Genomic DNA, 24,939 nt, shown 5'->3' on the forward strand with positions numbered 1-24,939 from the left:
TAATTACATTCTGCTCACATGATAGCTCAGGGTACCTTTCTCAACTCAAGGTCTTCATTTAATCACATCAGACTTTCTTTCTAAGATTACCAGGTTTACTATCCCCATGTCCTCTGTATTTTGTCCTGGAATATTGGGGAAATCAGTGATTCTACCCATCTCAAAGATCCTGTAGCTATTCAGAAAGTTATTTCTATTCTTAAGAGAAAGATGTTTAGTATTATGAGTGTATTTGTATCCTAAATATATAAATAAGTGAGCTCTTTCTTTTTTTGCCAGTCATGGGGCTTGAACTTAGGGTCTGGGCACTGTCCTTGAACTCTTTTGCTCAGCTAGCATTCTACCACTCTGAACCACAGCTCCACTTCCTGTTATCTGGTGGCTAACTGGAGATGAGTCTCATAGAGACTTTTCCACCCAGGCTGGCTTTGAACTGCTATCCTCAGATCTCACCCTCCTGAGTAGCTAGGATTACAGGTGTGAACCACCAGTGCTTGGCATAAATATGTTTTATGTGTGATAAATATAGCAAAAAAAGGTTAGCAATTGAATCCAGATGGAGAGTTTACAGTTGGTTTCTAATCTATAATTTTTGCAACTATTCTATAGGTTTAAAAGCTTCAAGAGCTGGGGATATAAGTCAGTGAGTGGAAGAGTATTTGCCAAGATTATAAGAAGATGGGAAGGGAAGAGGTGAAAAAGAGGAAGGTCACTTAACTCTTAAGAGTTGATAACAGATACACTATGCAACTCATTTAGAGGTTATTTGTTGGAGGTGATTAAGAGGATTGCTCCATAAATCTTTATAGACAGAGTTGACTGAAATGGACAAAAAGTTGTCTGGGTTTTTTGTTAGTTTGTTTGCTTATTTTAACATTTACTGGAAATGAAGTTTCTGGTAGTTTGCAGGAGACACAGTGACCTTGTTTTTATCTGAAAGTTTGAAGTGTCTTGCTTTGTCTTACTTCACTATGATCTCAGATTGATCTCGGATTGTCTGATATGGACATTCCTTGAGAAAGTCTCTGTTCAGTAGGACAGCAAAAGAGTCAAGCTGCGAGCATCATGGCAGCTTCTGATAGCCCTGAAGCCTCCCAGTAAGTTACAGACCAGTTTTAAGATGCAAAGGGTTGTATTATTTTTTGTGTGTGCATGTTTTTTTTTAAATCAAGACTCAAAAGAGTAGCAAGTTTTCATGCCAATGATAAATATTAAGGCAGAATATAGTCCTTAAAAACGATTGCTGAGCCTGGGAGAAACATTTCAAAGAATACAAACATTATTTATCCTCATGCATTCATTTGACAAATACATTCTCTAGGAGTAGAATGTACTCTGAGTAGCCCTGAGGGTGATATAAAAATGAATAAGAGACAGTGATTATCTTTTTTAGAACTTACACTTTGTTCCTGTACAAATTGGCTTTTTCAAACTTAAACCATTTATTATAAAGAAACACCATCCACATGTTTATTAACTAAATTTTTGTTTAAAGTTGGATTCTAAGCAACCATATGTGGTAATCTAATCTTGAGAACATATTTCTGAGAAGCTTTGTAGAATTATTTAGGTTGGTGTATAAATGCCATAAAATTCAACTACTTATCCCCCACAGACTCTTATTAAAGTTGCTATACACAAAGCTGTCAGTAGAAATAAGAAATATAGCTGAACTTGACTAAAGAAATCTGTGTCAATGAAACATTACTAATAAAGATTATCCACTCATTAGCAGTAGTTTACATTTACACTGATAGATTGATATATAAAGCCTGAATTATATCATGAAACCTGGAAGTTCATGTACAAAATAAATATTTTACAGTACATTTTTCCTCAGTAAGGTCTATCAAAATGTAGCATCTAAAATCGCTGTTTGTATTGTTATTGTCATTGACTCTTATATAAAATAAATACAACCATCTGCAAGGAAAAGGTTTGGGACAATAGGGGGTGTGGGCAGGGGAAGCAAACCAATAGATGTACTCTTAACAAAAGTAATTGATGTGCAGAAAACTAGACAGGCACTGGTTTGTTTGTTTTTTTTTATTAGTTGCCTTATAGAGGTATGTTTGACAACTTTTCTATAAGCTGAACAAACTCCAAATATCTAGAATGAATGAAAAGAGTTATTAATGGTTTATAGTCATGCTTACTCTCAACAGAGTTGGAGCTTTAAATTTCCTGAAGTTTACCTTAATTTAGTCTTCATAGGTTTGGTTCCTTTTCAACTTGCATTTGTGTTGTGGGCTGATCAAAGTTCTTTATCGCTGGACACACAGTTTCATTTGAACTTTTGAGTCTTTTAGTGACCAATTGAATGTTCAAACTTGTGCTTTCCCATTGCTCTTCAAGATTCTGTTTGCTTTTAAATCTATTTTCTTTCTGTGGTTCAAATGTATAATTTCTATTGTTCTATCTTGCATTTCAGGGATTCTTTTCCTCTATGCTCAATGTTCCATTGTGGAATCTATCCTTGAGTTGTTGTATGACTGTCAGTTTTCTTTGTTTGTTTTGTGGTACCATGGCTGACCTCAGGGGCTCCATCTCACTGGTTTTTGTTTCTCATGGCTGGTGCTCGTCCACTTGAGCTGCACCTCCAACCTGACATTTTGCTGTTTAATTGGAGATGGAATCTTGAAGGCTTTCTGCCCAGGTAGGCTTAAACCTCAATCCTCTGATCTCAGCCTCCTAAGTAGGTCGTATTGATTACAGGTGTGAAGAACCTCTAGCTGGCTATCCTTGGATTGTTTGTTTTTATTTCAGTCATTGCATGCCTCAGTTCTAAACGTCCCATTTGGTTCTTCTCTTTTCTTCTGTTTTCCTACTGTGAATTAAGAAAAAAAATTCTGAAACTTCCTACTTGCACTTGTTTCACACATGTTTGTAATGCTCACAGAAGTTTAATTTCTGCTTTGAAATCTTTGGCAAGTATCTCTAACATATTTGTCATCTCAGTATTTTTACTGACAAGTTTTTTTTTTCTTTTCACCCAAATGGACTTTTGTACTCCTTAGTCTGATATGTTTGTTTTTTTCCTTTAACTGGGTATTTGGGTATTATTTTATGAGACTCTGGATTTCACAGTTGTCTTTTACAGCTGCAGCAAGGAAGTGAAGGCTGCCAAATTGTTACTTCTGGGCAGGGGAGAATTGCAGCTCCCACTTAGTCTCCACTGAAGCAGGGAAGGAGCAGCTCCTTGTTCTGGCTGGGTAGGTGTGGATTCAAGCTCCTTTTTAGGTGTCTGCTGATAGAAAAAAAAAAAAAAGGGAAGAGAAGGAGTGCTCCTTACTGCTGACAGTAGAGAAGAAGGCGTAGACTCGCTGTTAGTAGTATGGGAAACAATTTCGAATCCTCACTTTTGCTTCTCTAATGTTGACTTACCGAAGAGGAGCAAGTACACCTAATTACTGCAGTGCAGCAGTGGTAGCAGGAAAACTATCTTAGCCTACTTGTGCAGCTATAATAGCATATCTGAGACTGAATAATTTGTAAATAATGAAGAATATATTTTCTTACAGTTGTAAAGCCTGGGAAGTCCAAAGTCAAGATCTTGTATTAGCCCATAGTAGAAGGCAGAAGGGTGAAAGTCTGCACCTAAGAGAAAGAGTAAGAGAGAAGTGTGGTCAGTGAACGTGGTTGAGCTTATGTTTTTATCAGGAAATGATTCCTACAATATTAGAATTATCCATGGCTGGGGGTCAGAGTCCTGATGACGGACTCACATCAGAAGGTACCACATGTCAACAGAGCTACATAAGGGATTAACTTTCCACCATATAAACTTTGGAGGGTGCAGTCATACTAAGCAAAGACCTTGGTACCACATGGTCTCCACTGATACTGAATGATGGGATGCTTGTTTCTGAATGGAAAAGGATGGAATTTCTAACTCCGTACTTAGCCTCTGGCATCTGGGAAGATGGGCTGGGCACTTTTTATAAGCTGGGAGGCTAGAAATACAGACCCATTCCCTAGCCTTTGCTGTCATGGAAGCAGTATCAGGGTTACAATTACTTCTCTGTTCTGTGGCTGGAGTAGAGCAGTTATTTCTTGTCCAAATGTTTCTCTGCTGTTAAGCTGCCCACTTCCCAGTTTGCTACAGAGAGCAAGCCTTTGTTAAGACAGTAGTCTGAGGGTTGGGAAGTTGGCTCAGTGGTAGAGTGATTGCCCTCACAAGCATGAGGCCCTGGGTTCAATTCCTCAGTTCCACGTAAGCAGAGAAAAAGCCGGAAGTGGTGCAGTGGCTCAAGTGGTAGGGCACTAGCCTTGAGCTAAAGAGCTGAGGGACAGCACCCAGGCCCAGAGTTCAAGCCCCATGACTGACCAAAAACAAAAACAAACAAAAAAAAAAAGATAGTAGTCTGCCTCCACTCATTATTCTTGATGGCTACTTCTCCAGTATCTCATCTAGGATATATGACACCAACAAAAATCCAGGGAATATCAAAAGGAATTTAAATGAACAAATAATAGAGATTCATGCATACTCATGTTTATAGAAGCACTTTTCAAAATGATCAAACTGAAAGTTGACCTAACTGCCCACATAGTGATGAATGGATAAAGAAAATATGATATATTGGGCTGAGAATGTGGCTTAATGGTGGAGTGCTGGGTTCAATTCCTCAGTACCACATAAACAGAAAAAGCCAGAAGTGGCACTGTGACTCAAGTGCTAGAGTGCTAGCCTTGAGCAAAAGAAGCTCAGAGATTGTGCCTAGGCCCTGAGATCAAGCCCCAGGACTGGCAGCAACAACAACAAAAAGAAAACATGATATACATATAAAACATACTATACATATTATATATACGTAAATAGAATTGGGTACTTAGACACGATAGTACTCAATTATGTACTCATATATATACATATATACTTACATATGTACTCATATATATATACTTGTATATAATTGAATGCTATGTATAAATATACTATATATATATAATTGAGTACTATTGTGCAATAAAGAAGAAGAAATTAGGACATTTTCAGGGATGAAGTTGGATATCATTATGTCAGATCAGGAAAATAAATAGCATTTCATATATGGAATATATGAATATATAAATAGCATTCATATATGGAAACTAGACCTAAAACAAAAAAAAAAACAAATGAATGAGTATAAAATGAGGATTGTGATGGTAGGAGTCTATTATTTACAAGTTATTTGTAACAACAGTTGCAGTTCAGTGACACTATGTGACAAAAATTATATGGCCCATAAAGCTGATAATATTCAATATCATCCCCTTTACAAAATGTATTTCTCAATCAGCTTAAAGTGTTTTGCCTAACTATCACATGAAACTCATATGCCAGGTAAATTTAAAGTTGAGTAAATGGAGACATGTTATTTAGAAATTTTAAAATAATTTGATATTTTAGTCAATAATTGAGTCCTTGTCTATTGAAATATTCACAAACTGGTGAGAAAATGTTTTCAGTTTTTCTCTGATGCATTTAATACTGTTGATTAAGGAAAATAATAAGTACCTAATAATAAATGTGATCTCAATTGAAAAGCTAAAGGTTGCAAAGTCCATTTATTGAAACCTGGTAGACTAACAATTTAAACTCATTTAGTTGCTTTTAATTTGCAATCTCAGCTTTTCCCTATTCTTATCAAATAGTATGTTTTCAACTTGACTGAAAATGTTTATATTACCAAAGAATATTAATAAAAAGACAAAAGCACAGTACTCTGTTTATATGAAGCAGAAGACAAGGTCTTTCTATTGTATAAAGCATTGGCATATCTTACACTAGGGAATGTTTTTATGGACTATATAAACAAGAGAACCTCTCTGGCTTTTAGCTGAAACCCACCAACACTATTTGGAGAAGGAATGAAGTAAAGAATGAGCTATTTTTCTGTCCAAGAAGTAAGAGAAATTGTTTAATTATGCCTCTAGGGACTGAAGGTAAAGTGCTGAGAACCCTTGAAATAGAAGGAAAGCAGAGCTATGAGGGAAATAGCAGAGGAAGCCTCAGGCACACAAGCAAGCTTGGGGAACAGAGGTCCAAGGCCAGGAAGGAATTTTACCATGGACTTGGCTAATTACTTGTTGAGAAACAATGAAATCTAGCTTTTATTTAAAGTTTTTGTTTTTTTGTATGTTCACATACCAAAGTGGTTTCTAATTGCCAGTGAACAAAATTCAGTAAGATTATTAACACCAAAAAGCTTTAGGCAATACTTTGGGGAAAATAAGGAACTGTTACAATTCAACCTGGGGCAAAGAGGGCAGGAAAGGGTGGAAAGCCACAGAGGGATGGAGAAGGTGAAGAAGGCAAGCCCAAAACTGAGCTGTAAGGTAACACGATTCCTGTCCACTTTTGCCCAAATACTGGGACACTAGTCAAAATATAAGAGGCTGAGACTCCTGCTATTTTTTAAATAATTAAAACAAACACTCATTACAGAAGGCTGAAAGGATTTAGGATCTGTCAAATCAGAAGGAAAAGTATGCAATCATGTCAGATGAGAATTCTTCCTACATGACGATTAACACTACAACTAACCAACATATCAAATCAGGAAAGATGTGAGGCACTCATTTGTTAAACACAAGGAGTGCTATTATGAAAACACACCCTGGACACACGTACCCACAACTTGCCTGGTGTGAATTGTACCTCTAAACGGGATTTTTCATTAGTAAAGTATCTAATATCTGAGTGGTTTTTAAATTTTTTTGTTGTACAGATGCTGTACAGAGAGGTTACCGTTACATGAGTAAGGTAATGAGTACATTTCTCATTGAGCATTGTTACTCCCTTCTTTGTTTTTCTCCTATAATCCCTTTTAAGACCTTCGTTTTCTCAGGATTCTGCACTATCGTTTTTTTCTTCAGAAATCCAACTTTTGGCATGGAGATGAGAGGTGAAATGTCGTTACAGGGTCCCCATAAACATCAACTAATATAACGGTACCTATGAAATGCAATTGGTTTCTAATGTTATTCCAGTTAGGCTGAATGTAATTTTATTGGATCTGCAATTCATTTATATGCAAGTGAAAATGCACTCCCACTGGAATATACATAAAGAGCTTGTGAGTCCCCCAGAGTCCTCACAAACAGTCTGAAAATCACTGTGCTTGTTGATGGTGCTCCTGGAACAACTGGGCGCTGAGAGCAAGAGGAATCTGCCAGGAGGAGGCTGACGAACAGGTCTACAAGGTGGTAGCCTGGAATTATATGAGAAAGCCTATTTTGTTTTAAATTAGTTAGGAAGCATTAGGCTGAACATGTCTCTGGAGAATGACTCTTCAGATTCTTGCTTTCTTTAAGAAGGAAACTGAATAAACACACATACACATACACATACCACACCCCCTATCACACACACAAGTAAAGAACAAAGGAATGAGTTTAATATAGAGAGAAAATACACCATTAAGGAAAGAGTGAAAGGGTGAGTGGAGCTAGGTAGCTCAGGTGCAAGAATATGGTTAAAAATTTTCAATGTGCTAAGATTCAGAGAGTTTGGGAGGAGTTTATGGTGGTTATAGTTGGCTGATTTTAGGGACTGAGGGATGATGACTTGACAGAATTCTGGAAGGAATCTGCAAATATATTAGGTTAGTGTCTCATGGTTTTAGGTTGTCTGTCATTCGATGGTTTTTAAGTATATGTATGAGAAGCAATGAACATGCATGAAGCTTTAAGCAGGAATTTGCTGTGCAAATGTCAGGCTAAAGACACAAGGGGTTTTACTGCATAGTGCCTCAAATTGCTTAGACTGGCCCAGAGGGTGATGTCCTACCCCTAAACTAATTACTGCCAAGAGGGATGGCCATGGGAAGTTCTTCAGAGAAGACAGGACTGTTGGGTGATTTCCAGAACAGAACTAGGAGAGGGAGCTGGTCTTAGTCTATTTTCCCTGTGGCTACCCTACCTCAAGCATATATTATACATATAAAGTCTGTATCTTTTTCTTTTTTGATCAGTCATGGGGCTTGAACTCTGGGCCTGGGTGCTGTTGCTCAGCTTTTTAGCTCAAGGCTAGCCCTCTACCACTTGAGCCCCAGCACCACTTCCAGTTTTCTGAAGGTTTATTGGAAATAGTCTCATGGACTTTCCTGCCTGGGCTGGCTTTGAACAGTGATCCTCAGATCTGAGTAGCTAGGATTGTAGGCATGAGCCACCAGTGCCCAGCTATACAAGTCTGCATCAATTTCAGACACCATGGAGCAGAAAATTTCACATGAGTGTGATATTTCAAAATAACTCATTTTTGTTTTCTTGTCCACTGTTGTGAATAAGTGTATTGTGCAGTGAATTATGTTCTCTCTTGAAATTCCTCTATCAAAGTCTTAGCTCCTCAAAAAAGTAACTAGACATGGACTTTTAAATGGGTTATTAAGAATTGAACCTCCAAAGGGATAGTTAAGATTGAGTTTATTCACTGAATGAAGGTGTGGGCACTAATCCAAAATTACTGGTATGCTTACAGAAGAAATTAAGACATTTATAAAAAAACAAACAGGAAAAACATACATATTGGAGGACACAGAGAAGGTAGCTCATCTATAAGCCAATGCAAGAGGCTTAGGTTAAAATTAAAAAAGGTCAACATCCAAAACTGAGAAAAGGAATTTCTGTTGCTTCAGCCATTCTGTCTCTGATGTTTGTTTTAGTAACCTCTACTTTTAATGCCAGTGAAAGTAAAAGTGCACTTAGACATGGTTTTGCTGGTTTGAACTAGGAGGAAACTTTCTGGTACATACTTATTTAATCCATGATTTGCTCTTACTGTAACGATGCAACTATTCAATTGTACAATCACAGAGATGTGTGTAGAGATATCAGGAGGAGGGGGCAAATGCCACTTGGCTAATATTTCAGGTGGCTTATTAAAGGTGTTGTGTGTGGAGAGTCATATTTATTTTTTATATTATGAGGTCTTTTCTTTCAAAGCAAGGCTACATTGTTAGCTATGAACATAAAACAAGCACAATTATCTCTAATACTTGTTAGGCTATGGAAGGCTTCTATAATGTAAACCTACCAATATTTATATTTTATAAATACCAGGGTAGTGGAAGTGGGATCTTGGTCACATATCTGGACATTATAGTGCATTGGACTTTAAAAACATATGTATATGATTTCATAGATTAAATGAACATTATACTTTTCAATAACTACATTGTCATTTATACTCAGAGAACTGTGTGTACCGTGACCTGACAATGCCAGAACTTTAAGCAGTTTCATGTGTATATGTCAAATCAGAAAACACTGTTCTTATATGAAGTGACTGGTTAGATTAGACGTTCAAATAAGCCCACACAGCTTCAAAGATTCTACATAACTCATTGTGGATGGGAAAATTGAACACTTCAAAATTTCAACTGTAAAATTCTTGAAGGCATGGAATGGCTTGGATGAACAAGACTAGTAGGTAGTCATAAACAGTTATGTAACTTTCAATGTCATTTCAAAGTTATTACTGTAAAAGTTTACACTCATCAATTAATAGCAGAAATACCTTAACCTATAATACACATGTAAACACACAGAGTTATCTTAAATTTTCAAAATGTGTGTGCATGTTGAATAAAATAATTTTCCATGTGTAAGAGGGCTCTCATAACTGACAGCTAGAGTAAGAATCAAATATCGTGCCATATTTTATCAAAATTTCTGAAACAGGACAATAATTATAGACATAAACTTCTGGAAGTAACATGTTTTTACTAAAGGAAGTATATATTGCATCTGTATGTTTTTCCAAATTATTTCAAAGACTTATTAAAAATCAGCCAAAACCCAGATAATTTGTCATCAAATGAGGAGCGGTATAAAAACTTAATTTAATATAAAGGAGCTAAAGGAATGCATTTTTTCATGTGTTTAATTTAAATATTAATATTAATTAAATGATTCAAATGTATGATATTTAAAAATTCATTGTTTTTAAAATTATCATCTCTCTGCTTTTCAGGTAATAAAAGGATATTGGATTATGTCACCTAAAGTCATGCAAGAGGACACACACTCTGAATCTGTAAGTAGATATGAGCTAATTGTCCTAAGTGGATAAGATCTAAGTGTTATTTAAAAGGTGTGGAAACTTACTCAAATAAACATTGTAAGAAGATTATTTTGAAGATATATCTTTAAAAAGCAAGAGAGCATCACAATTATTTAGGTTTATCTGTAGAAGTTGGTCATTGCAACCTAAACTTGTATTCAATCCACAAATGTCAAGGGACACTACTGTGAATATTAAAAAATTATTAGAGATAGTATCTGCCTATTAAGAAATTTATATTATAGTAGGTATAGTCATATTTATATGAGATATAGCTTATGCAAGATTGCAATTACCAGGGAGTGTTACAATATAAGATATCTCTGGACTATGAGAGCAACATTAAGTTATTCACCTAAGCATAAATTGATCTGACACTTGAAAGAATCTGTCCTATTTGAATATGGCAAGCAGAAAGCAGATTTGACAAAGGGAAAGGATTTTAAAAAATGAGGTGAATATATTGCCCAGAATATTTTAATATGTATGCTAGAGCTATAAAAATAGGATTAAATTTGGCTATATAGAATATTAAACTCTAAGTACTGACACAGACCTCAACATTGTTTTAATATTTTAATTTGCTTCTTAAGCCACTACATGTGTAAAATCAAAGCATCAATTTAAGATCTGGAGCAAGTAAAAGTGACAAACTTGTTTACCTGAAAACAGTAGTTGTTGTTTGTTATCAGTCTTTTCTTACCTGAAGGGAGGGTTTTTTTTTTTGTTGGTTGTGAGGCCTGAACTCTGGGTGGAAACTGTCCCTCAGTCTTCAGCTCAAGGCTTGCACTTTACCACTTGAGCCATAGCACCACTTCTGGCTTTTTCTGCTTATGTGGTACTGAGGAATCAAACCCAGGGCCTCATACATGCAAGGCAAATACTCTACCACTGAGCCACCTTTCCAGTCCCCTGAAGGGAGATTTTACAAAGCAAGAATGGTGCAAAACATTTAAACTACCGGTTAAAAATGATGATGTGACTTCATTTTGGTCATAAGAATGAAGCAAATGTTTTACAAGAGGATTTCCACTTCTGGTTTTCTGGTGGTTAATTGGAGATAAGAGTCTCACAGAATTTGCCTGGACTGGCTTTGAACAATCCTCAGATCTCAGCCTCCTTAGTAGCTAGGATTACAGCACCCAGCCCTTCTGCCTCTCCCTCTCGCCACCTCCACCCCCTCTCTTGTTTATTTGTGCCAGTCCTGGGGCTTGAACTCAGGACCTGGGTTTTGGGCTTGTACTCTGGGCCTGGGTATTGTCCCTGAGCTTTTTATGCTCAAAGTTAGGGCTCTACCACTCCACTCCAATTCCAGCTGTTTGGTTGTTAATTGGAGATAAGAGTTTCACAGACTTTCCTGTCCAGGTTGGATTCATACCATGATGCTCAGATTTTAGCTCCTGAGTACTTAGGATTATAGGCATGAGCCACTGTGCCATGCACAAGATGACTTCCTATTGGTCTGTATGTGCATATCTATGTCATTTTACTTTTTGGCATCATTCATGTCTGTTGAAACCTTTTGTAAGATATGTCTTCAGTCCACTTAACAGTACTTGGTGGACATTAGCAATTTTCTTGACTATTATCCTTTGCTATTTCACTCCATTTTATGTATTTGCAAAACTTGACAGTTTTTCAGTTTTAAAGTACCTAACTTACTCTTCCTTTTATCTTGATATTCCTTTACTGTACTTATTTGTAATCATATATTTATTTGTATGTATGTTTATTTTATACTTTCTGGAAAATATAAGATCTCTGTTTTAACTCATTACATGTTCTTGCAAATTAATGAAAGACTTACCTTCAAAGCTATATCTTTTAGGGTAATATATATATATAAAGTGATTTTATACTAAGAGTATGTAAGTGAAAATGAAGTAGTGTACTCAGTAATATTAACATCACTTTGAAAAACATATGCAGTTTCCATGTATTATTATTGTGTAACCCAACTGCACAATTTGTGGGTGAAACTTAATTATCCTTTAATCAGAATAGCAAATAAATACCATGAGAAATTGGAACAGTTACTCAAAGCTATTCTTTAGCATCTGATAATTAAAAGCTAAGCGACTTTAATGTCAGTACTAAAGCATACTAAAGCATGTACTAAAAGCATACACTATATGAAGACATACAGCTTAGTAGATCTGAAAATATTGTTACAAATAGTATTAGCAAATAAATATTTATTTTCTGAATATCCCAAAAATTATTGAAGAAAAGATGTGTTATTTTGAAACAAAAAAACCCATCCCACATATTGTAATACTTTCTTTACTAAGTCTTAATAAAAAGTAACTTGGGAGCTAGGTGACAGTGGTTAATGCCTGCAATCCTAGCTAATAAAGAAGCTGAGATCTGAGAATCACAATTCAAAACTAGCTCAGGCAGGAAAGTCCATGAGACTCTTATCTCCAATAAACTATGCAGAAAAAGCCACAAATTATCAAGTAGTAGAGCACTAGCCATGTGCAAAAGAAGCTCAGGGAGTGTTCAGACCCAAGTTCAAGCTCCAGGACTGGCAAAAAATAAATTAAATAAATAAATAAAAAGTAACTTGGGATGATGTTGCAAATACTGTACAAGTATAGTTCAAGTGTACCAAATGTACCATGGCATTATCTGTGATCTGATCATTCTGGTAAGTCTACCTTTCATTGGCTTACTTCCTATTTTTGCCAAAAAAAAAATGAACCATACTGACATAGATAATTACATATTAGAACAAACTTTAAAATCAATAACTGGATTTTCCTTTATCTATTTTACAGAAAACTAAGTATTTTCAAGCTTTCAGGTAATACTAATACATGGCCATTTTTGCCAAATATATACCCTGTTACTATACTGTTGGATTTAAAATGAATTCACATTCACATTTAGAGTAATCTTAATCACCTTTTCCCTTCATAATGATCTTTAGGATGTATTTTGGGCATATAAAACAATCAGGAGAATAATTTTAATAGAAAATAACCAATGGCAAAATATGTAACTTAAGACTATGAGTATTCTCTAGATGGCAAAACAACCCATATGTGTAGACTGAGAATATCTATGCATCATTTTAAAGAAAGCATTGGACTATAAAAAGAAGATTGACCAAGAAAGTAGAAAAAGGACTGATAAATGGGAAATGTAATATTGCGTAAGTCCACTAGAGGGTGAATTTTTAAAAAGCCACCATTCACATGAAACTATTTCAGCAACAAAATTTTCCATATAATCAATTTACATAAAATAATTATATTTAAATTATTATTCATCTCATGTAAGTTAATTATTTTAAAAATCTATATTTACACATTGAAATAATTTATAAACTGAGACAAGTTGATGGTTCTATTTGAGCCACCTAACCAGAAACTATAGCTCCTCTATTATACTGTAAAACATTTTAACTATCCACTTTCAAGACAATGTATTTGAAAACATACAAAAAGCTGCAACTACCCTAAGTTTCAGACATTATGACTTTTTATCACTTAAATAAATCGAATAGAATTAATGTGACCAAACAAACCAAGACTTACTTCAAATGTATGTTGTCTGCTATTCAAGTATAACCACACTGAATATACCAAAAAAATCTTCTAGCAAATTCACTTAGGAAAAATGTGTAGTTTTGTAGTTGGTTACTCTTCACAATAAATTCAGTGTTCCCTTTTGAAATTGTTACAGAGGGTAAGCAACTATTTTTGTGTCCTCATTTTAGATAAAAAGTGAATTTATTTGAATCCAATGTGATTGAAGCCATGTTCTGTGACATCATTTAGTACTTTTATTTCTAACTTAAAACTCTGTTAGAAATTACATGTGTTTCTGTACTTATGAATCCTTTACAATGTTTTCTTTGTATAGTTTTTTTGCTATCTTGTTTGACTATGAACATTATTACCATGACTGCTAATATTATTGAACCCACACTATCCAGATCATATAGCCCAAATGAACTCATTAAATGTATCCAGAATAAATTTGTGTATAAACTGAATTGAATCATCTAATTTACAAAGCAAACCTATGAGGTAGCTTCTATCTTATCTCAATTCTACAGATAAAGAAACTAGAAACAAAAAAAATGTAATGTCTTGCTCAAGATCTCATGCTTATAACTGATTATTTTAGTAGTGATCAAATTCTACTACCTGAAAATAGATGGTTAAAGGTTATCAAGCTCTCATCTATTAACATGAAATCATGTATATATATATATGTATGTGTGTATAATAAATCTATAAATAGATAAATATAAATGGTATATAAAATGATGTTCCCAATTTGAAAACAAGTAGGATTTCAAAAACATCAATCTCCATATTTGATTTTACAAGTCTGTAAAAACTTATTACTATTTTATAATTATATAATTGCAGTCATATCATAATACATTAAAATATTTAGTATTTTCTTTGTATTATATTTTGATTAATTTTTGCCACTTTTCTATTTTATGTAACAATATTGATATTGATTTTACTGAATAAATGCTTCTATGATGCCATGATATGAACAAAATTTTACAGAATGAAACCAAAATTCCAGTGGTCTAAATAGTAAAAGAAACAGGTTTTTGTCTTTTGTTGTTGTTGTTTTTTAACTATATTGTATTGTTATTGTAAAGATGACATATAGAGGGGATACAGTTACATAGGTCAGGCAATAAGTACCTTTCTTTTTGAATTGTGTCACTCCTTCCCTGGTTCTCTCCCACTTTTTCCCTTCCATCTCCACCCACAAGTTCATTTCCTGCATAGTGTCTAGTGGCTATCACTGCTGCATTTGTTCATCCTTTGCCCCTACTTTACTGTGTTCCCCTTACATTCCCAAAGACAAGCTAACAAGCAAGACAAAAGGAAACAATTAGCAGCAACAACAACAATAAAAAAAATCTCTTGCTTTCTTTTCTTGGAGTTCATTTTGTATGATCATAGCTGTTGAGCCTTTGGGAACTGCCCCTATGAATACCCATCCTCCTTTGGTCTCAATGTTTGAACGTCTAGACTTAAAATTTTATTTCTGGTGCTGCCACCTATGTGCTATGAAACAAGTGGCAACTATCTAGGTTGTAATTTCTTTCCTTAAATAGTAAACAATGAAAATAGTTCAGTGACAGAGCATTTGTCTGGTGTGCAAAAGCTCAGAACTTCAACCCCCCGACACACTATAAAGCAAATAGATATATAGGAGGATGATAGATAGATAGATAGATAGACAAATAGATAGATAGGTAGATAGATAGATAGATAGATAGATAGATAGATAGATAGATAGATAGATAGATAGATAGATAGATATGGTAACTATATCAAAGAAATTTTCTGAAAATCAACAGTGGGAATATAATAGATGATGTTTAGTAAATTGTGAAATGCAGTAGTGTGCTCACTATTGATAACTATGATTAGTGTTACTTCAAAGTTGCATAACAAAATATGTGTGTAAGGAGTCTTAAAAGGAATATATGACAACCTGAAAAAAATAGCACAATCCAAAATTTATGAATTGCTTTTTGAGCAAGATGAATCCTAATTAAAATAGTCAAATGCATTTTTAAAACATCTCCTGAATAAATATCACAGAGTTTAGTGCTGTTAAATGTTACAATCATGCGAGAATATAAAGAGGACTTAGGACTTATGTAAAGATGTCGTCCAGACTGTAAATGGTTTGGAATGTCTGCCTAAAGTATTTGTCCTTGATTTAAGAGGAAATTGGATTATTGGATGTTTTGTGTCCAAATATAAAAGATACACAACTTTAAAAGATTAATTTTATAATTATGTTTACAAGATTCAATTTTAAGATGAAACTAATTCTTCCTAGCATTCACAAATCTACTGAAAGAAAATTTAAGCAAAATAGGTAAATATGTATATTGTTTTGATTTTAGTTTCTCAAAATAAGCTAAGTTCACAAAGCAAATTGTCTTTAAAAATCCTCTAAAATGTAAACAGTTTTGCTAAAATGACTTCTGAATTCCCACCTTTGATCATTTAACTTTGAAAAAGTACTTACATAAATTCACATTGGTGAATCACAATGTTTTGATTAAGTGTTACATATTTATGCATTTACCAGCATTTTAGGAATATGACTAAATCTATTTGAAAATTGAATATTGATTAAACCCTTACTGAACTGATTTAATTCTCACAGTGGCCAGCAATACAAACAAATTCTAAAATATAAATATGCAAGTTTAAAAACTTAATCATTATGGGAAATGATATGGATAGTGTTTTACTGCTACCATTATGGAACATAACTAGCACAAATGAATGACAGTGGCTGAAAAGGGTCCTATGGCATAAAAATGGAAACAGTAAAAGAGATTATTTGAAACTATTTAGAAAAAAAAGTAACTAAAGCAGTGCTCCAAACTAGAAAATGAACAATAAGATATTTGCACAAAGTAACAAAGTGATATTCAGGCAAAGCTGTACTTGGACCATCATCAAACTATAATAGAACAAGAGATATCTTAAGACCAACAAGCCAGAATGAACAAGCCTTTGAATTAAACTCACAGTGACCACATGAGGTTAAAAAAAATGCTTTTTAATAGCTTTCAAGATGTATAGTTCATATTGGTATGCTTAAAGAAATTCACTTTAATGGGCTACTGCTTTGTGAAAAATCATTCTGGGTTGCCTCTTTATGACTAATGAGATTACATCTAAATTTAGCTATGCAATGAAACTGAATCCCACATATTAAATAATAACTGGCATCTATTGGCACATTTAGGAATAAACTTGTTAATATACGCAATCTCTGGTAGGTGCAATATGACAATTTATTCTGCATATATTAAAAGATCAGCTGCCTATGTGAATTACTGTGAGTTTAAGCATACTGTATATTGGTTTCAATAAGGAAAATTATCTGTTTAAACCGGTAGATTCCTAACACAACAAGTTATAATATGTTTTTAAGGCCTCTGACCCTAAAAAATAATACACCAGAAGTGGGCTTAACTGGTAATGAAACATAATGTGGACACTAAAAGAAAACAAGAATGTCTTAGTTAACAGCTGTAGCCTGCTGTGCTCAGTCTCTCTACCCTGTTGCTTCTCACTTAAACATAGAAAATGAATGATGCTTGTAAAAATAGTTCTGTTTAGATGGCAGTAGATAAACTTCCCTGTTACCAGCCAAGTATCAAGAACTTGCTAGATGGCATTTCTGTTGCCAATTACGCATGATAACTTTGGTCTTCAATTAAGATTTTTTATTTTTTCTGATTTGAAGGTCATCAATGTTGATGTAAAGCAAAATTCTCAAGCTTGTCTGGCAATAGAAACCAATCACTCAAAGTCACATTATCTCAACAGAGAGGTAAAGAAGTTTCTGCACAGAAGGAAAGGTTAATTTTGAAGCTTCTGTCTGCAGTTTCTAATGAACTCAAAGGAAGAAATAAAGTCAACTTTATAACATTAAATAAAAAGATTTCTGATAGACATAGATGGTAAATATGAGATTTCAATTTGGACCTTCTTGTTGGGAACAATTAAACACAAACTATCTAAATTGCTTAGTAATTCACTGTATTGTTACATATCTTAATGCGAATGGTTTCTTATTCTTATTTTTATTCTGTGACTATCTCCATTCCAAACAACATGTTGTAAAGCCAATGTGGCAGCTCATACCTGTTTTCCTAGTACTTTGAGGCTGAGGAAAGAGGAGTGAGTTCAAGGCCATTTTGGTACATAGTGAAACCCTACCTCAAAAATAATAAAGTAATAAAGCAACTGAGCTTTTGTCCTACATGACAAATAGCTCAATTGATTTATTCTCTCTTTTCCATGAAACTAATGTCAAAACAGGTATTACTATGGTGGTAACTATGACCAACATCCATAAATTGCTGTTGACTTACTGCTAACAGTTTCTCTAAATTCCTGGTCAATGCAATTCTATAAAATACTTGTTTGTTTTTAATAGAACTTGCTGGCAATAGCAGACCATAACAGACCTAGCAGACTAGGAGCTTTGGCTATAAACTTGTCCTTCTTTCTCTCATGCCTGACACATGATTTACCTCTCTATTCATTATTTTTTAGAATATCACTTCTTCTTGGCCCTAAGGCATTAACAAAGGAGAGGGAAACTTATGCATTGTGAAGTCAAAAATTATCTAATAATCAGAATTTTGAATTCAGTCCTGGTGACACAACTGTTATGGTTTGAATCTACAATGCCCTCCAGAAGCTTAGCGTGAAACACTTTGTTGACAACTAATGGAAGCTTTTGGAAGTGAGTGAATCATGAGGACTCTGACATAATCAATGATTAATCCACTGATGGACTCACAATTTGATAACATCACTGAAGATGGTAAGAACTAGACATGGGTCCTGATGGCAAGAAACAGGCCACTGCAGACCTGCCTTTGAAGGATGAATCTTCTCCTAAACCTGTTTCCACCCCCACTTCTCTTCCATCCTCCCTTTCTCATGGCTACCACAAGGAGAGAATCTCTGCAGTACCACGCCCTTCTGGCAGTAGAAGCAGCTGACCCTAGACTGTAACCTCTAAAACAGGCAAAGAAAATATTTCCATCTTTAAACTGCTGTAATTGTTTTCCACAGCAATGAAATTTCCAAAGAATGTAGTAACAAGCAAAAGTAAATTCCTTTGTATGTCTTCGTTTTTCTTCAAATGTAGATGCAGAAGTCAGATATTATATTCTCTGAAGTTCTTCTGATTATATAATGTTATTCTAACTTTGTGCGAATGGGTGATATAGACCAGCCCTACATTACCGAAGAAATGCTGAGAATGGCAATGTTTTCAGCCCTCTTCTCCATCTTACTTTTTTTCTAAGTGATGTCATTCATGCCCACAAATTAAAATCTAAATCATGCTATACTTGCCCAAATTTTTTTGTTTGAGAGCCTTTCCAGAACTCTAAGCTATTTGTCACTATTTCTCTATTCAGATTTTAATAGGGTGTAATCACAATGTCAAACTCAACATGTCCACAAGAAACCATTGCTTTCCGTCAGCCGAACAAGAGTTTCTCCCCAAAGTTTATTTCACTTCATGACACAATTAACCCAATTGCTTCAAGCCTACAAGCTTAGAAGTTATATTTTGTTTCCTTGTTTTTTCCTAACTTTGGAAAAACAGCCCATTTATATTGATATTATTCCAACACATACCTGGCATCTCATTCTTTTAGAAATATTACTTTTAGCTGCTCATGTTTTTGGCATATTCCTCTACATTAGCTTCTTAAATATTTTTACTATTTTTCCTTTGTAGTTCATTCTTCTATGGCAACAAGCAGGACCAATTTTAAATTGCTTAAAATAATTTTATACACTTAAAAAAACTTCCATTGGCTTCCAATTTTCAATAAAATAAGATCTAGCTTCTTAGCGTGGCCTACAAGTCCTTTTACATTAGCAAGTACTCATTTTTTACTTTTTACTTTTTCTTTTGTTCAATCTCCGATGCTCTCTGAACTTTCTCTCCCATGTTGGATCCATTTTGATTGCTCTTTAACTTGTCTGGAATGTTCTCCCAGATTTCTGTATGATTGCATCCTTTTTACTAGTTGGGTATAAGTTTAGTTTTATCTCAGAGAAATTTCTCAGATTCCTCACATCTTCCAAACCAGTCACTCACTGTAGCACACACTTTAAGTTGCATATTCTACAGTCATTGTTCTTTGAATACAGATCTGGGTATTAATCATATTCCAAGCAGAGCACACACTTCCAAGGGAGGCTGGACCCTTCCCAGCTCCCAAAGAATGACCCCTGATTGTTTTACAGTAGGCAGATTAGTTCAGATCATTTTCTACTGATTAAGTTAGGCATAAGTTTTCCACACAACTGACAAGGTTTAATGGGGATAGACATCAGGGAACAGAAAATGGTAGATAACTCATAACTCTTAAAAAGAACACCTACTTTGGCCAGACACCAGTGGCTCATGTCTGTAATCCTAGCTATTCAGGAAGCTGAGAGCTGAGGATTACAGTTTGGAGCCTTCTGGGGCAGGAAAGTCTGTGAGACTCGTATCTCCAATTATTTACCAAATAAAATAAAATAAAACCCAGAAATAGAGCTGTGCCTTGAGCGGTAGAATGCTAACCTTGCACAAAGAAGCTGAGACAGTATATAGATCCTAAATTCAAGCTACAGGACATGAGCATGCGCACGAATGCACACACGCGTACACATGCACACATGCACATATGCACATATGCACATGCACCTAGTATAGACTAACCCAGTATATTATTGTCTCTCTAGGTTATTTTGGAGTCCTTATACTTTCCAGGCCAAAAAGACTGACATCAATATGCTAAAAATGGCAAAAATAAAATCTGTAAGTGAATAGGTAGATGTGCTCTTGAATTTATCATTCTGAGGCATTTTTTGAAACAACTAGGGCATCCTCTCCCTCCCTACCCCCACCTCCCTGATAATGGCAATTTACACTCCTTCTGCAAAGAACCTTAGAATTCAGAGACTCCAGGTTATAGTTCTAATTTTTTGTTTGATTTCCTTAGACCCAAATTAGTTTTTATGCAAAGAACATTTTCAGCATCTCACTTCATGTGATGTGAAATAGTAAATATCTTAATCTAGGTTTTTCCTATAAGTTGAAGTACAAAGAATCTTCACCTTATATCCACTATCTCATTGCCCTATTTTTCCCAAGAATTTCCTTAGTGAGGTCAGAGATGTCGACTGTGTTGTACATCCTTGTATCTATGGAAACTGGAGTAGTGCATTGGGCTTCGCAGGTCAAAAGACATTGTTCTATTAATTAGTAAATGGGTAAGGAAAAAAATCAGTGGACTAACGAGCTTCTATAATATATTAAAAGGAATTTAAAATGTTTTCATGCACCTTCAGACATGCAATAGCTGAATCTTTCATCTTTCTATTCTATATAATCTTCCCCCAATCTACAATTTTCTTTGTAGAAGATTTCAGCTATTAAAGAAAACAAAATAAGTTAACTATTTAGCTTTTGGGGGGATTTTTGTTATTTGTTTGCTTGCTTGCTTTAGTGTCTTGCAAGTCAGTCATCTAAAATTCAAGACAATTTCAAAAAAGAAAAGGGCCTTATAAATTACTCAAACTTTAATTACCATGCTAAACTCTTACCTGGTTCCCAGGTCTGAATCAAAGATTAAGAAAGTAAGCCTTAGCTGGACACTGGTGGCTCATGCCTGTAATCCTAGCTACTCAGAAGGCTGAGATATGAGGAGCATGGTTCAAAGCCAGCCCAGGGAAAGTTCATGACACTTTTATCTCCAATTGACCACCAAAAAACTGGAAGAGGTGCTGTGGTTCAATATGGTACAGTGCTATCCTTGAGTAGAACAGCTCAGGGACAGTACCTAGCTCCTAAATTCAAGCCCTATGGCCCACAAAAGAAGAAGAAGAAGAAGAAGGAGGAGGAGGAGGAGGAGGAGGAGGAGGAGGAAAAAGAAAGTACGTGAGTCTTCTCATGTGTTGAGGAAAATAAATAATACATTAGGGATGTTTCTGGGACAGAGACTGTGAAGGGATGATGCAAAAGAAAGCCTTGTCATGTGATCCTTCCAAGCACCAAACCTAGAACCTCAGAACAACTCAAAAATGGTGTCAAGTGTATATAATTAAATATTTTCACAATACCGAAATGAAGAGCTTTACATGTTAGCAGGATGCCACATAGAGCATCAAATAACTTGGTAAGAGGAGCCACCACTCAAGCATAATAACTAGGACCCAGAGACAAACATGTCAACCTGAAATGTACTCTAACTTTAGGATTGAAATGTATATCTCTAATCCAGACCACATCTCTGATGTCTAATAAATATATCTAATAGGTTGTTCAGTATGCAACTTGGGTGACAACTTAAAATTTTTAAATTTGCATACTTCTCCATGACTAGCATTCCAACATAGAAATTTTGTTCTATTGTTTATTTACTTCCTCCTCCTTTGCCTTTTTCAAACTCAATATATGTCCATTTCACCTACTGGTTCAGCTCATTCTTAGATTGCTGATCAATTTCAGCCAGTTTGAATGCAGGCACAATCTGATTGCTTTCTAGCCACTCCAATATAACCACTACAAGCCATTCTTATGTCTTGTCTGGACTTTGATTCTCTTCTTGGTTCTAGTTTTGCCTAGCCTATGCCCATTCTGTATATACACACATGCATGAACACATGTATATACACACACACATGCACACACCTGTCAATATGAGACAAGATAATAGTCATGGTTTGCTGATGATTAAACCCTACAGAGTCAAAATATTCTAAACTTCCCATTCTGTCCTAGGAAGCTTCACTTACCTAAATCCTAAGCACTTATTTTATTTATATGCCAATTAATCTATCTTATTCATCCTCTCCAATCACACTGGCCTTTGCCACAGGAAGCACAGACGATATCTGGGCCTCAGAAATCTTCCTATAGAACTCTTTGGCCATTGATCACCTGCAGCTTGCTCCTTCACTTTATTAGGACCTTTCATCAAATGTCCTCTCATCAATAAGCTCCTTTATGACTGCAGTTAAAGGAAACAAATGTATATCTTTACTATATTCCCAAGCCCAACTTTATTTTTAATTCCTGATCACCATACAATCAGGATACAATGTGCAAATATAAATAAACATGCAAAACCTGTTACTAAAAAGATAAGATACTTTTGGACTAGGAAGTCACATACTAAAAAAAAGAGACAAAGAATTATAATAAAATTCAAAGGAAATAGGTGAAATAAGTCATTTCCAGTGAATATAAATCAGAAGAAGCTTTATTAGAAGATAACATGTAAGATGGACTTTGACACATGTATGTGGTTTATCTGGTCTCAGGCAAAATCTGAAAGCCATTTAGACACAAGCAATGGAACTGATTGCAAACATGATGAGATAAATATCATATGTCCATTTTCTAAGGGACTCGATTCTATTATCAGAAGACAGGTTTACATAGGAATCATAAGGTTGAAAAAAGACAAGGTGAGAGTCCTTGGATTACCAAACTACTCTTCTAGTTTGAATATAGGGATCAAGGAGCAAACAAGAATTTTCTTTGATTTACTGAAGTGTGAGGTCTATCATCTGAGAGCCTAGTAAATAATTTTTAATAGAGCATTTCAGATCATTAAGAGAAAATTTAGATGTACAAGTGTTTTGAGGCTGATAATCCCTAGTTTGGGGATTTTTCCCACATTACTTTTTCCCAGGAATAGGGTTGTTTCAGGATCTAAGGTGGTCTAGACACAGAGATGGAGGCTCTGTGTTGTAGTGTTTATAGGATAAGCTATAGACTGAATTTCACTCCCAAGTTTGTATGCTGAGTTCCTGACCTACCTATATGGTATGAGGACTGTGGGCCTTTTAAACAGCATATCTGCCTACAGCCTTGCTGCCCTCTTACAGTACATCTCCAATGAGCATGCTTTCCAAAATTAGTTCATCATCTCTGAAATGCTATTCATACCAGTGATCCTGCTCAGTGCTATTACTCTTTATTATTTCTTTAAATGTTGTTTTAATTTCCTACTGCTACCACAAACAAGCTGATCTTCAGTCTGAGGGATCTACATCAAATGTCCCAAGTTCTGCTCTTTCCCAACTGTGTCTGACAAAATCAATATTCTTCCCAGTACTACTCACACATTCCACATGCTCCTACTCACTCAAGTTCTAAAATCTTACCTTCTTTTCTACCACAGAGTTAGTTTATTTCCCATATCAACATTACACCCTGAACACTTATCCATGATCGGTAATTGACTACCATATGCTGCCATGCTTCACCATAATGTACTTACTGCAGACTCTAAAAGAGGCAGGCATAATTTGCTTGGATTGGAAAACTCTCCTGATGCTTCTCTGGCGTAAGATTAGCTAGTCTAATCTATACACACCCTGCCTCACACTTTGATTTATTTATTTATTACTTTCTTCACTCTGAAATAGTGAGATAGTATTATCTATTCACTTGACCACAGCGGTCTGTCCAACACAGTACCACTACCATAGATGGCTAATAAGCACTTATAATGTAGCTCATCTTAAATAAGATGCATTGTAACTATAAAATATTCACAGGATTTCCAAAAATGTACCAAGAAAAACTATAAAGTATTCTACTGATGCATCTTATATTCATTACATGATGAAAAGCTAATATCACGGTTATGCTGAAGTTAAGCATATTATTAAGAGAAATTCTGTGGGTTTTTTTTTCTGTTTGCTTTATTTTTAAGTGCTCCCCAGGAAGCCACACATACCAGGCAAGTGCTCTACCACTAAACTACATCTCATCCTTCTATATTGTTCCTTTGTTGTTGGCAATATGTGCCACACAATATTTCTATTAGATATCATTCCACGAGGTCATGCTCTTCAGGAATAGAGAGAAGATATTTTTGAGTCTCATTATCATAATATATCCTCAAAAATATAAGTTGAATTTTTTTAAAAACCATAGCAAGTGATTACTAGAAAAACAGCAACCTATTGATAAGCAGCAAGTGAAATTTACACAAATTGTCTGTTATTAATTCATCAATGTGACTTTGGATATATCATAAAATTGATCAAAGTCACTTTGTATGCTTATAAAGTGAAAAAAAGGGGGAGTGAAGGGAGAATCACTCTGTGAACAATAATATGGGAAAGTTCTGCCTTTACTATATATTCTGACTACTTTAATTTTTTTTAACTTTTCATTTGAATCTTTGTTGGGGGGCAACACAAAATGTGCCTGTCATAGGCAGATGCTTCTGTTCTCTGGGACTGGAGACTTAGGAATCAGTAGGTGGTGGTGCAGATGGCAAAGAGAGGGTGGGGTGACATTTCAAACTGTGGGTGGGACTAATGCAAATT

The 24,939-nt window shown here is 35.1% G+C and overlaps 1 protein-coding gene across 1 annotated transcript in view; it reads left to right on the top strand.

Moving 5' to 3' along the window:
• The first annotated feature begins 18,416 nt into the window (after nucleotides 1-18,416).
• The window catches only part of LOC122111798 (pistil-specific extensin-like protein), a 125,605-nt gene continuing 119,082 nt past the window's right edge, over nucleotides 18,417-24,939 (top strand). The window contains exon 1 of the mRNA XM_042684524.1: nucleotides 18,417-18,551. Within this exon, the coding sequence (XP_042540458.1) occupies nucleotides 18,417-18,551 (135 nt within the window). The remainder of the gene's footprint in view (nucleotides 18,552-24,939) is intronic.

This window comes from Dipodomys spectabilis, unplaced genomic scaffold, assembly GCF_019054845.1.
Source record: "Dipodomys spectabilis isolate Male_0828 unplaced genomic scaffold, ASM1905484v1 ptg000089l, whole genome shotgun sequence".
Taxonomy (NCBI): domain Eukaryota; kingdom Metazoa; phylum Chordata; class Mammalia; order Rodentia; family Heteromyidae; genus Dipodomys; species Dipodomys spectabilis.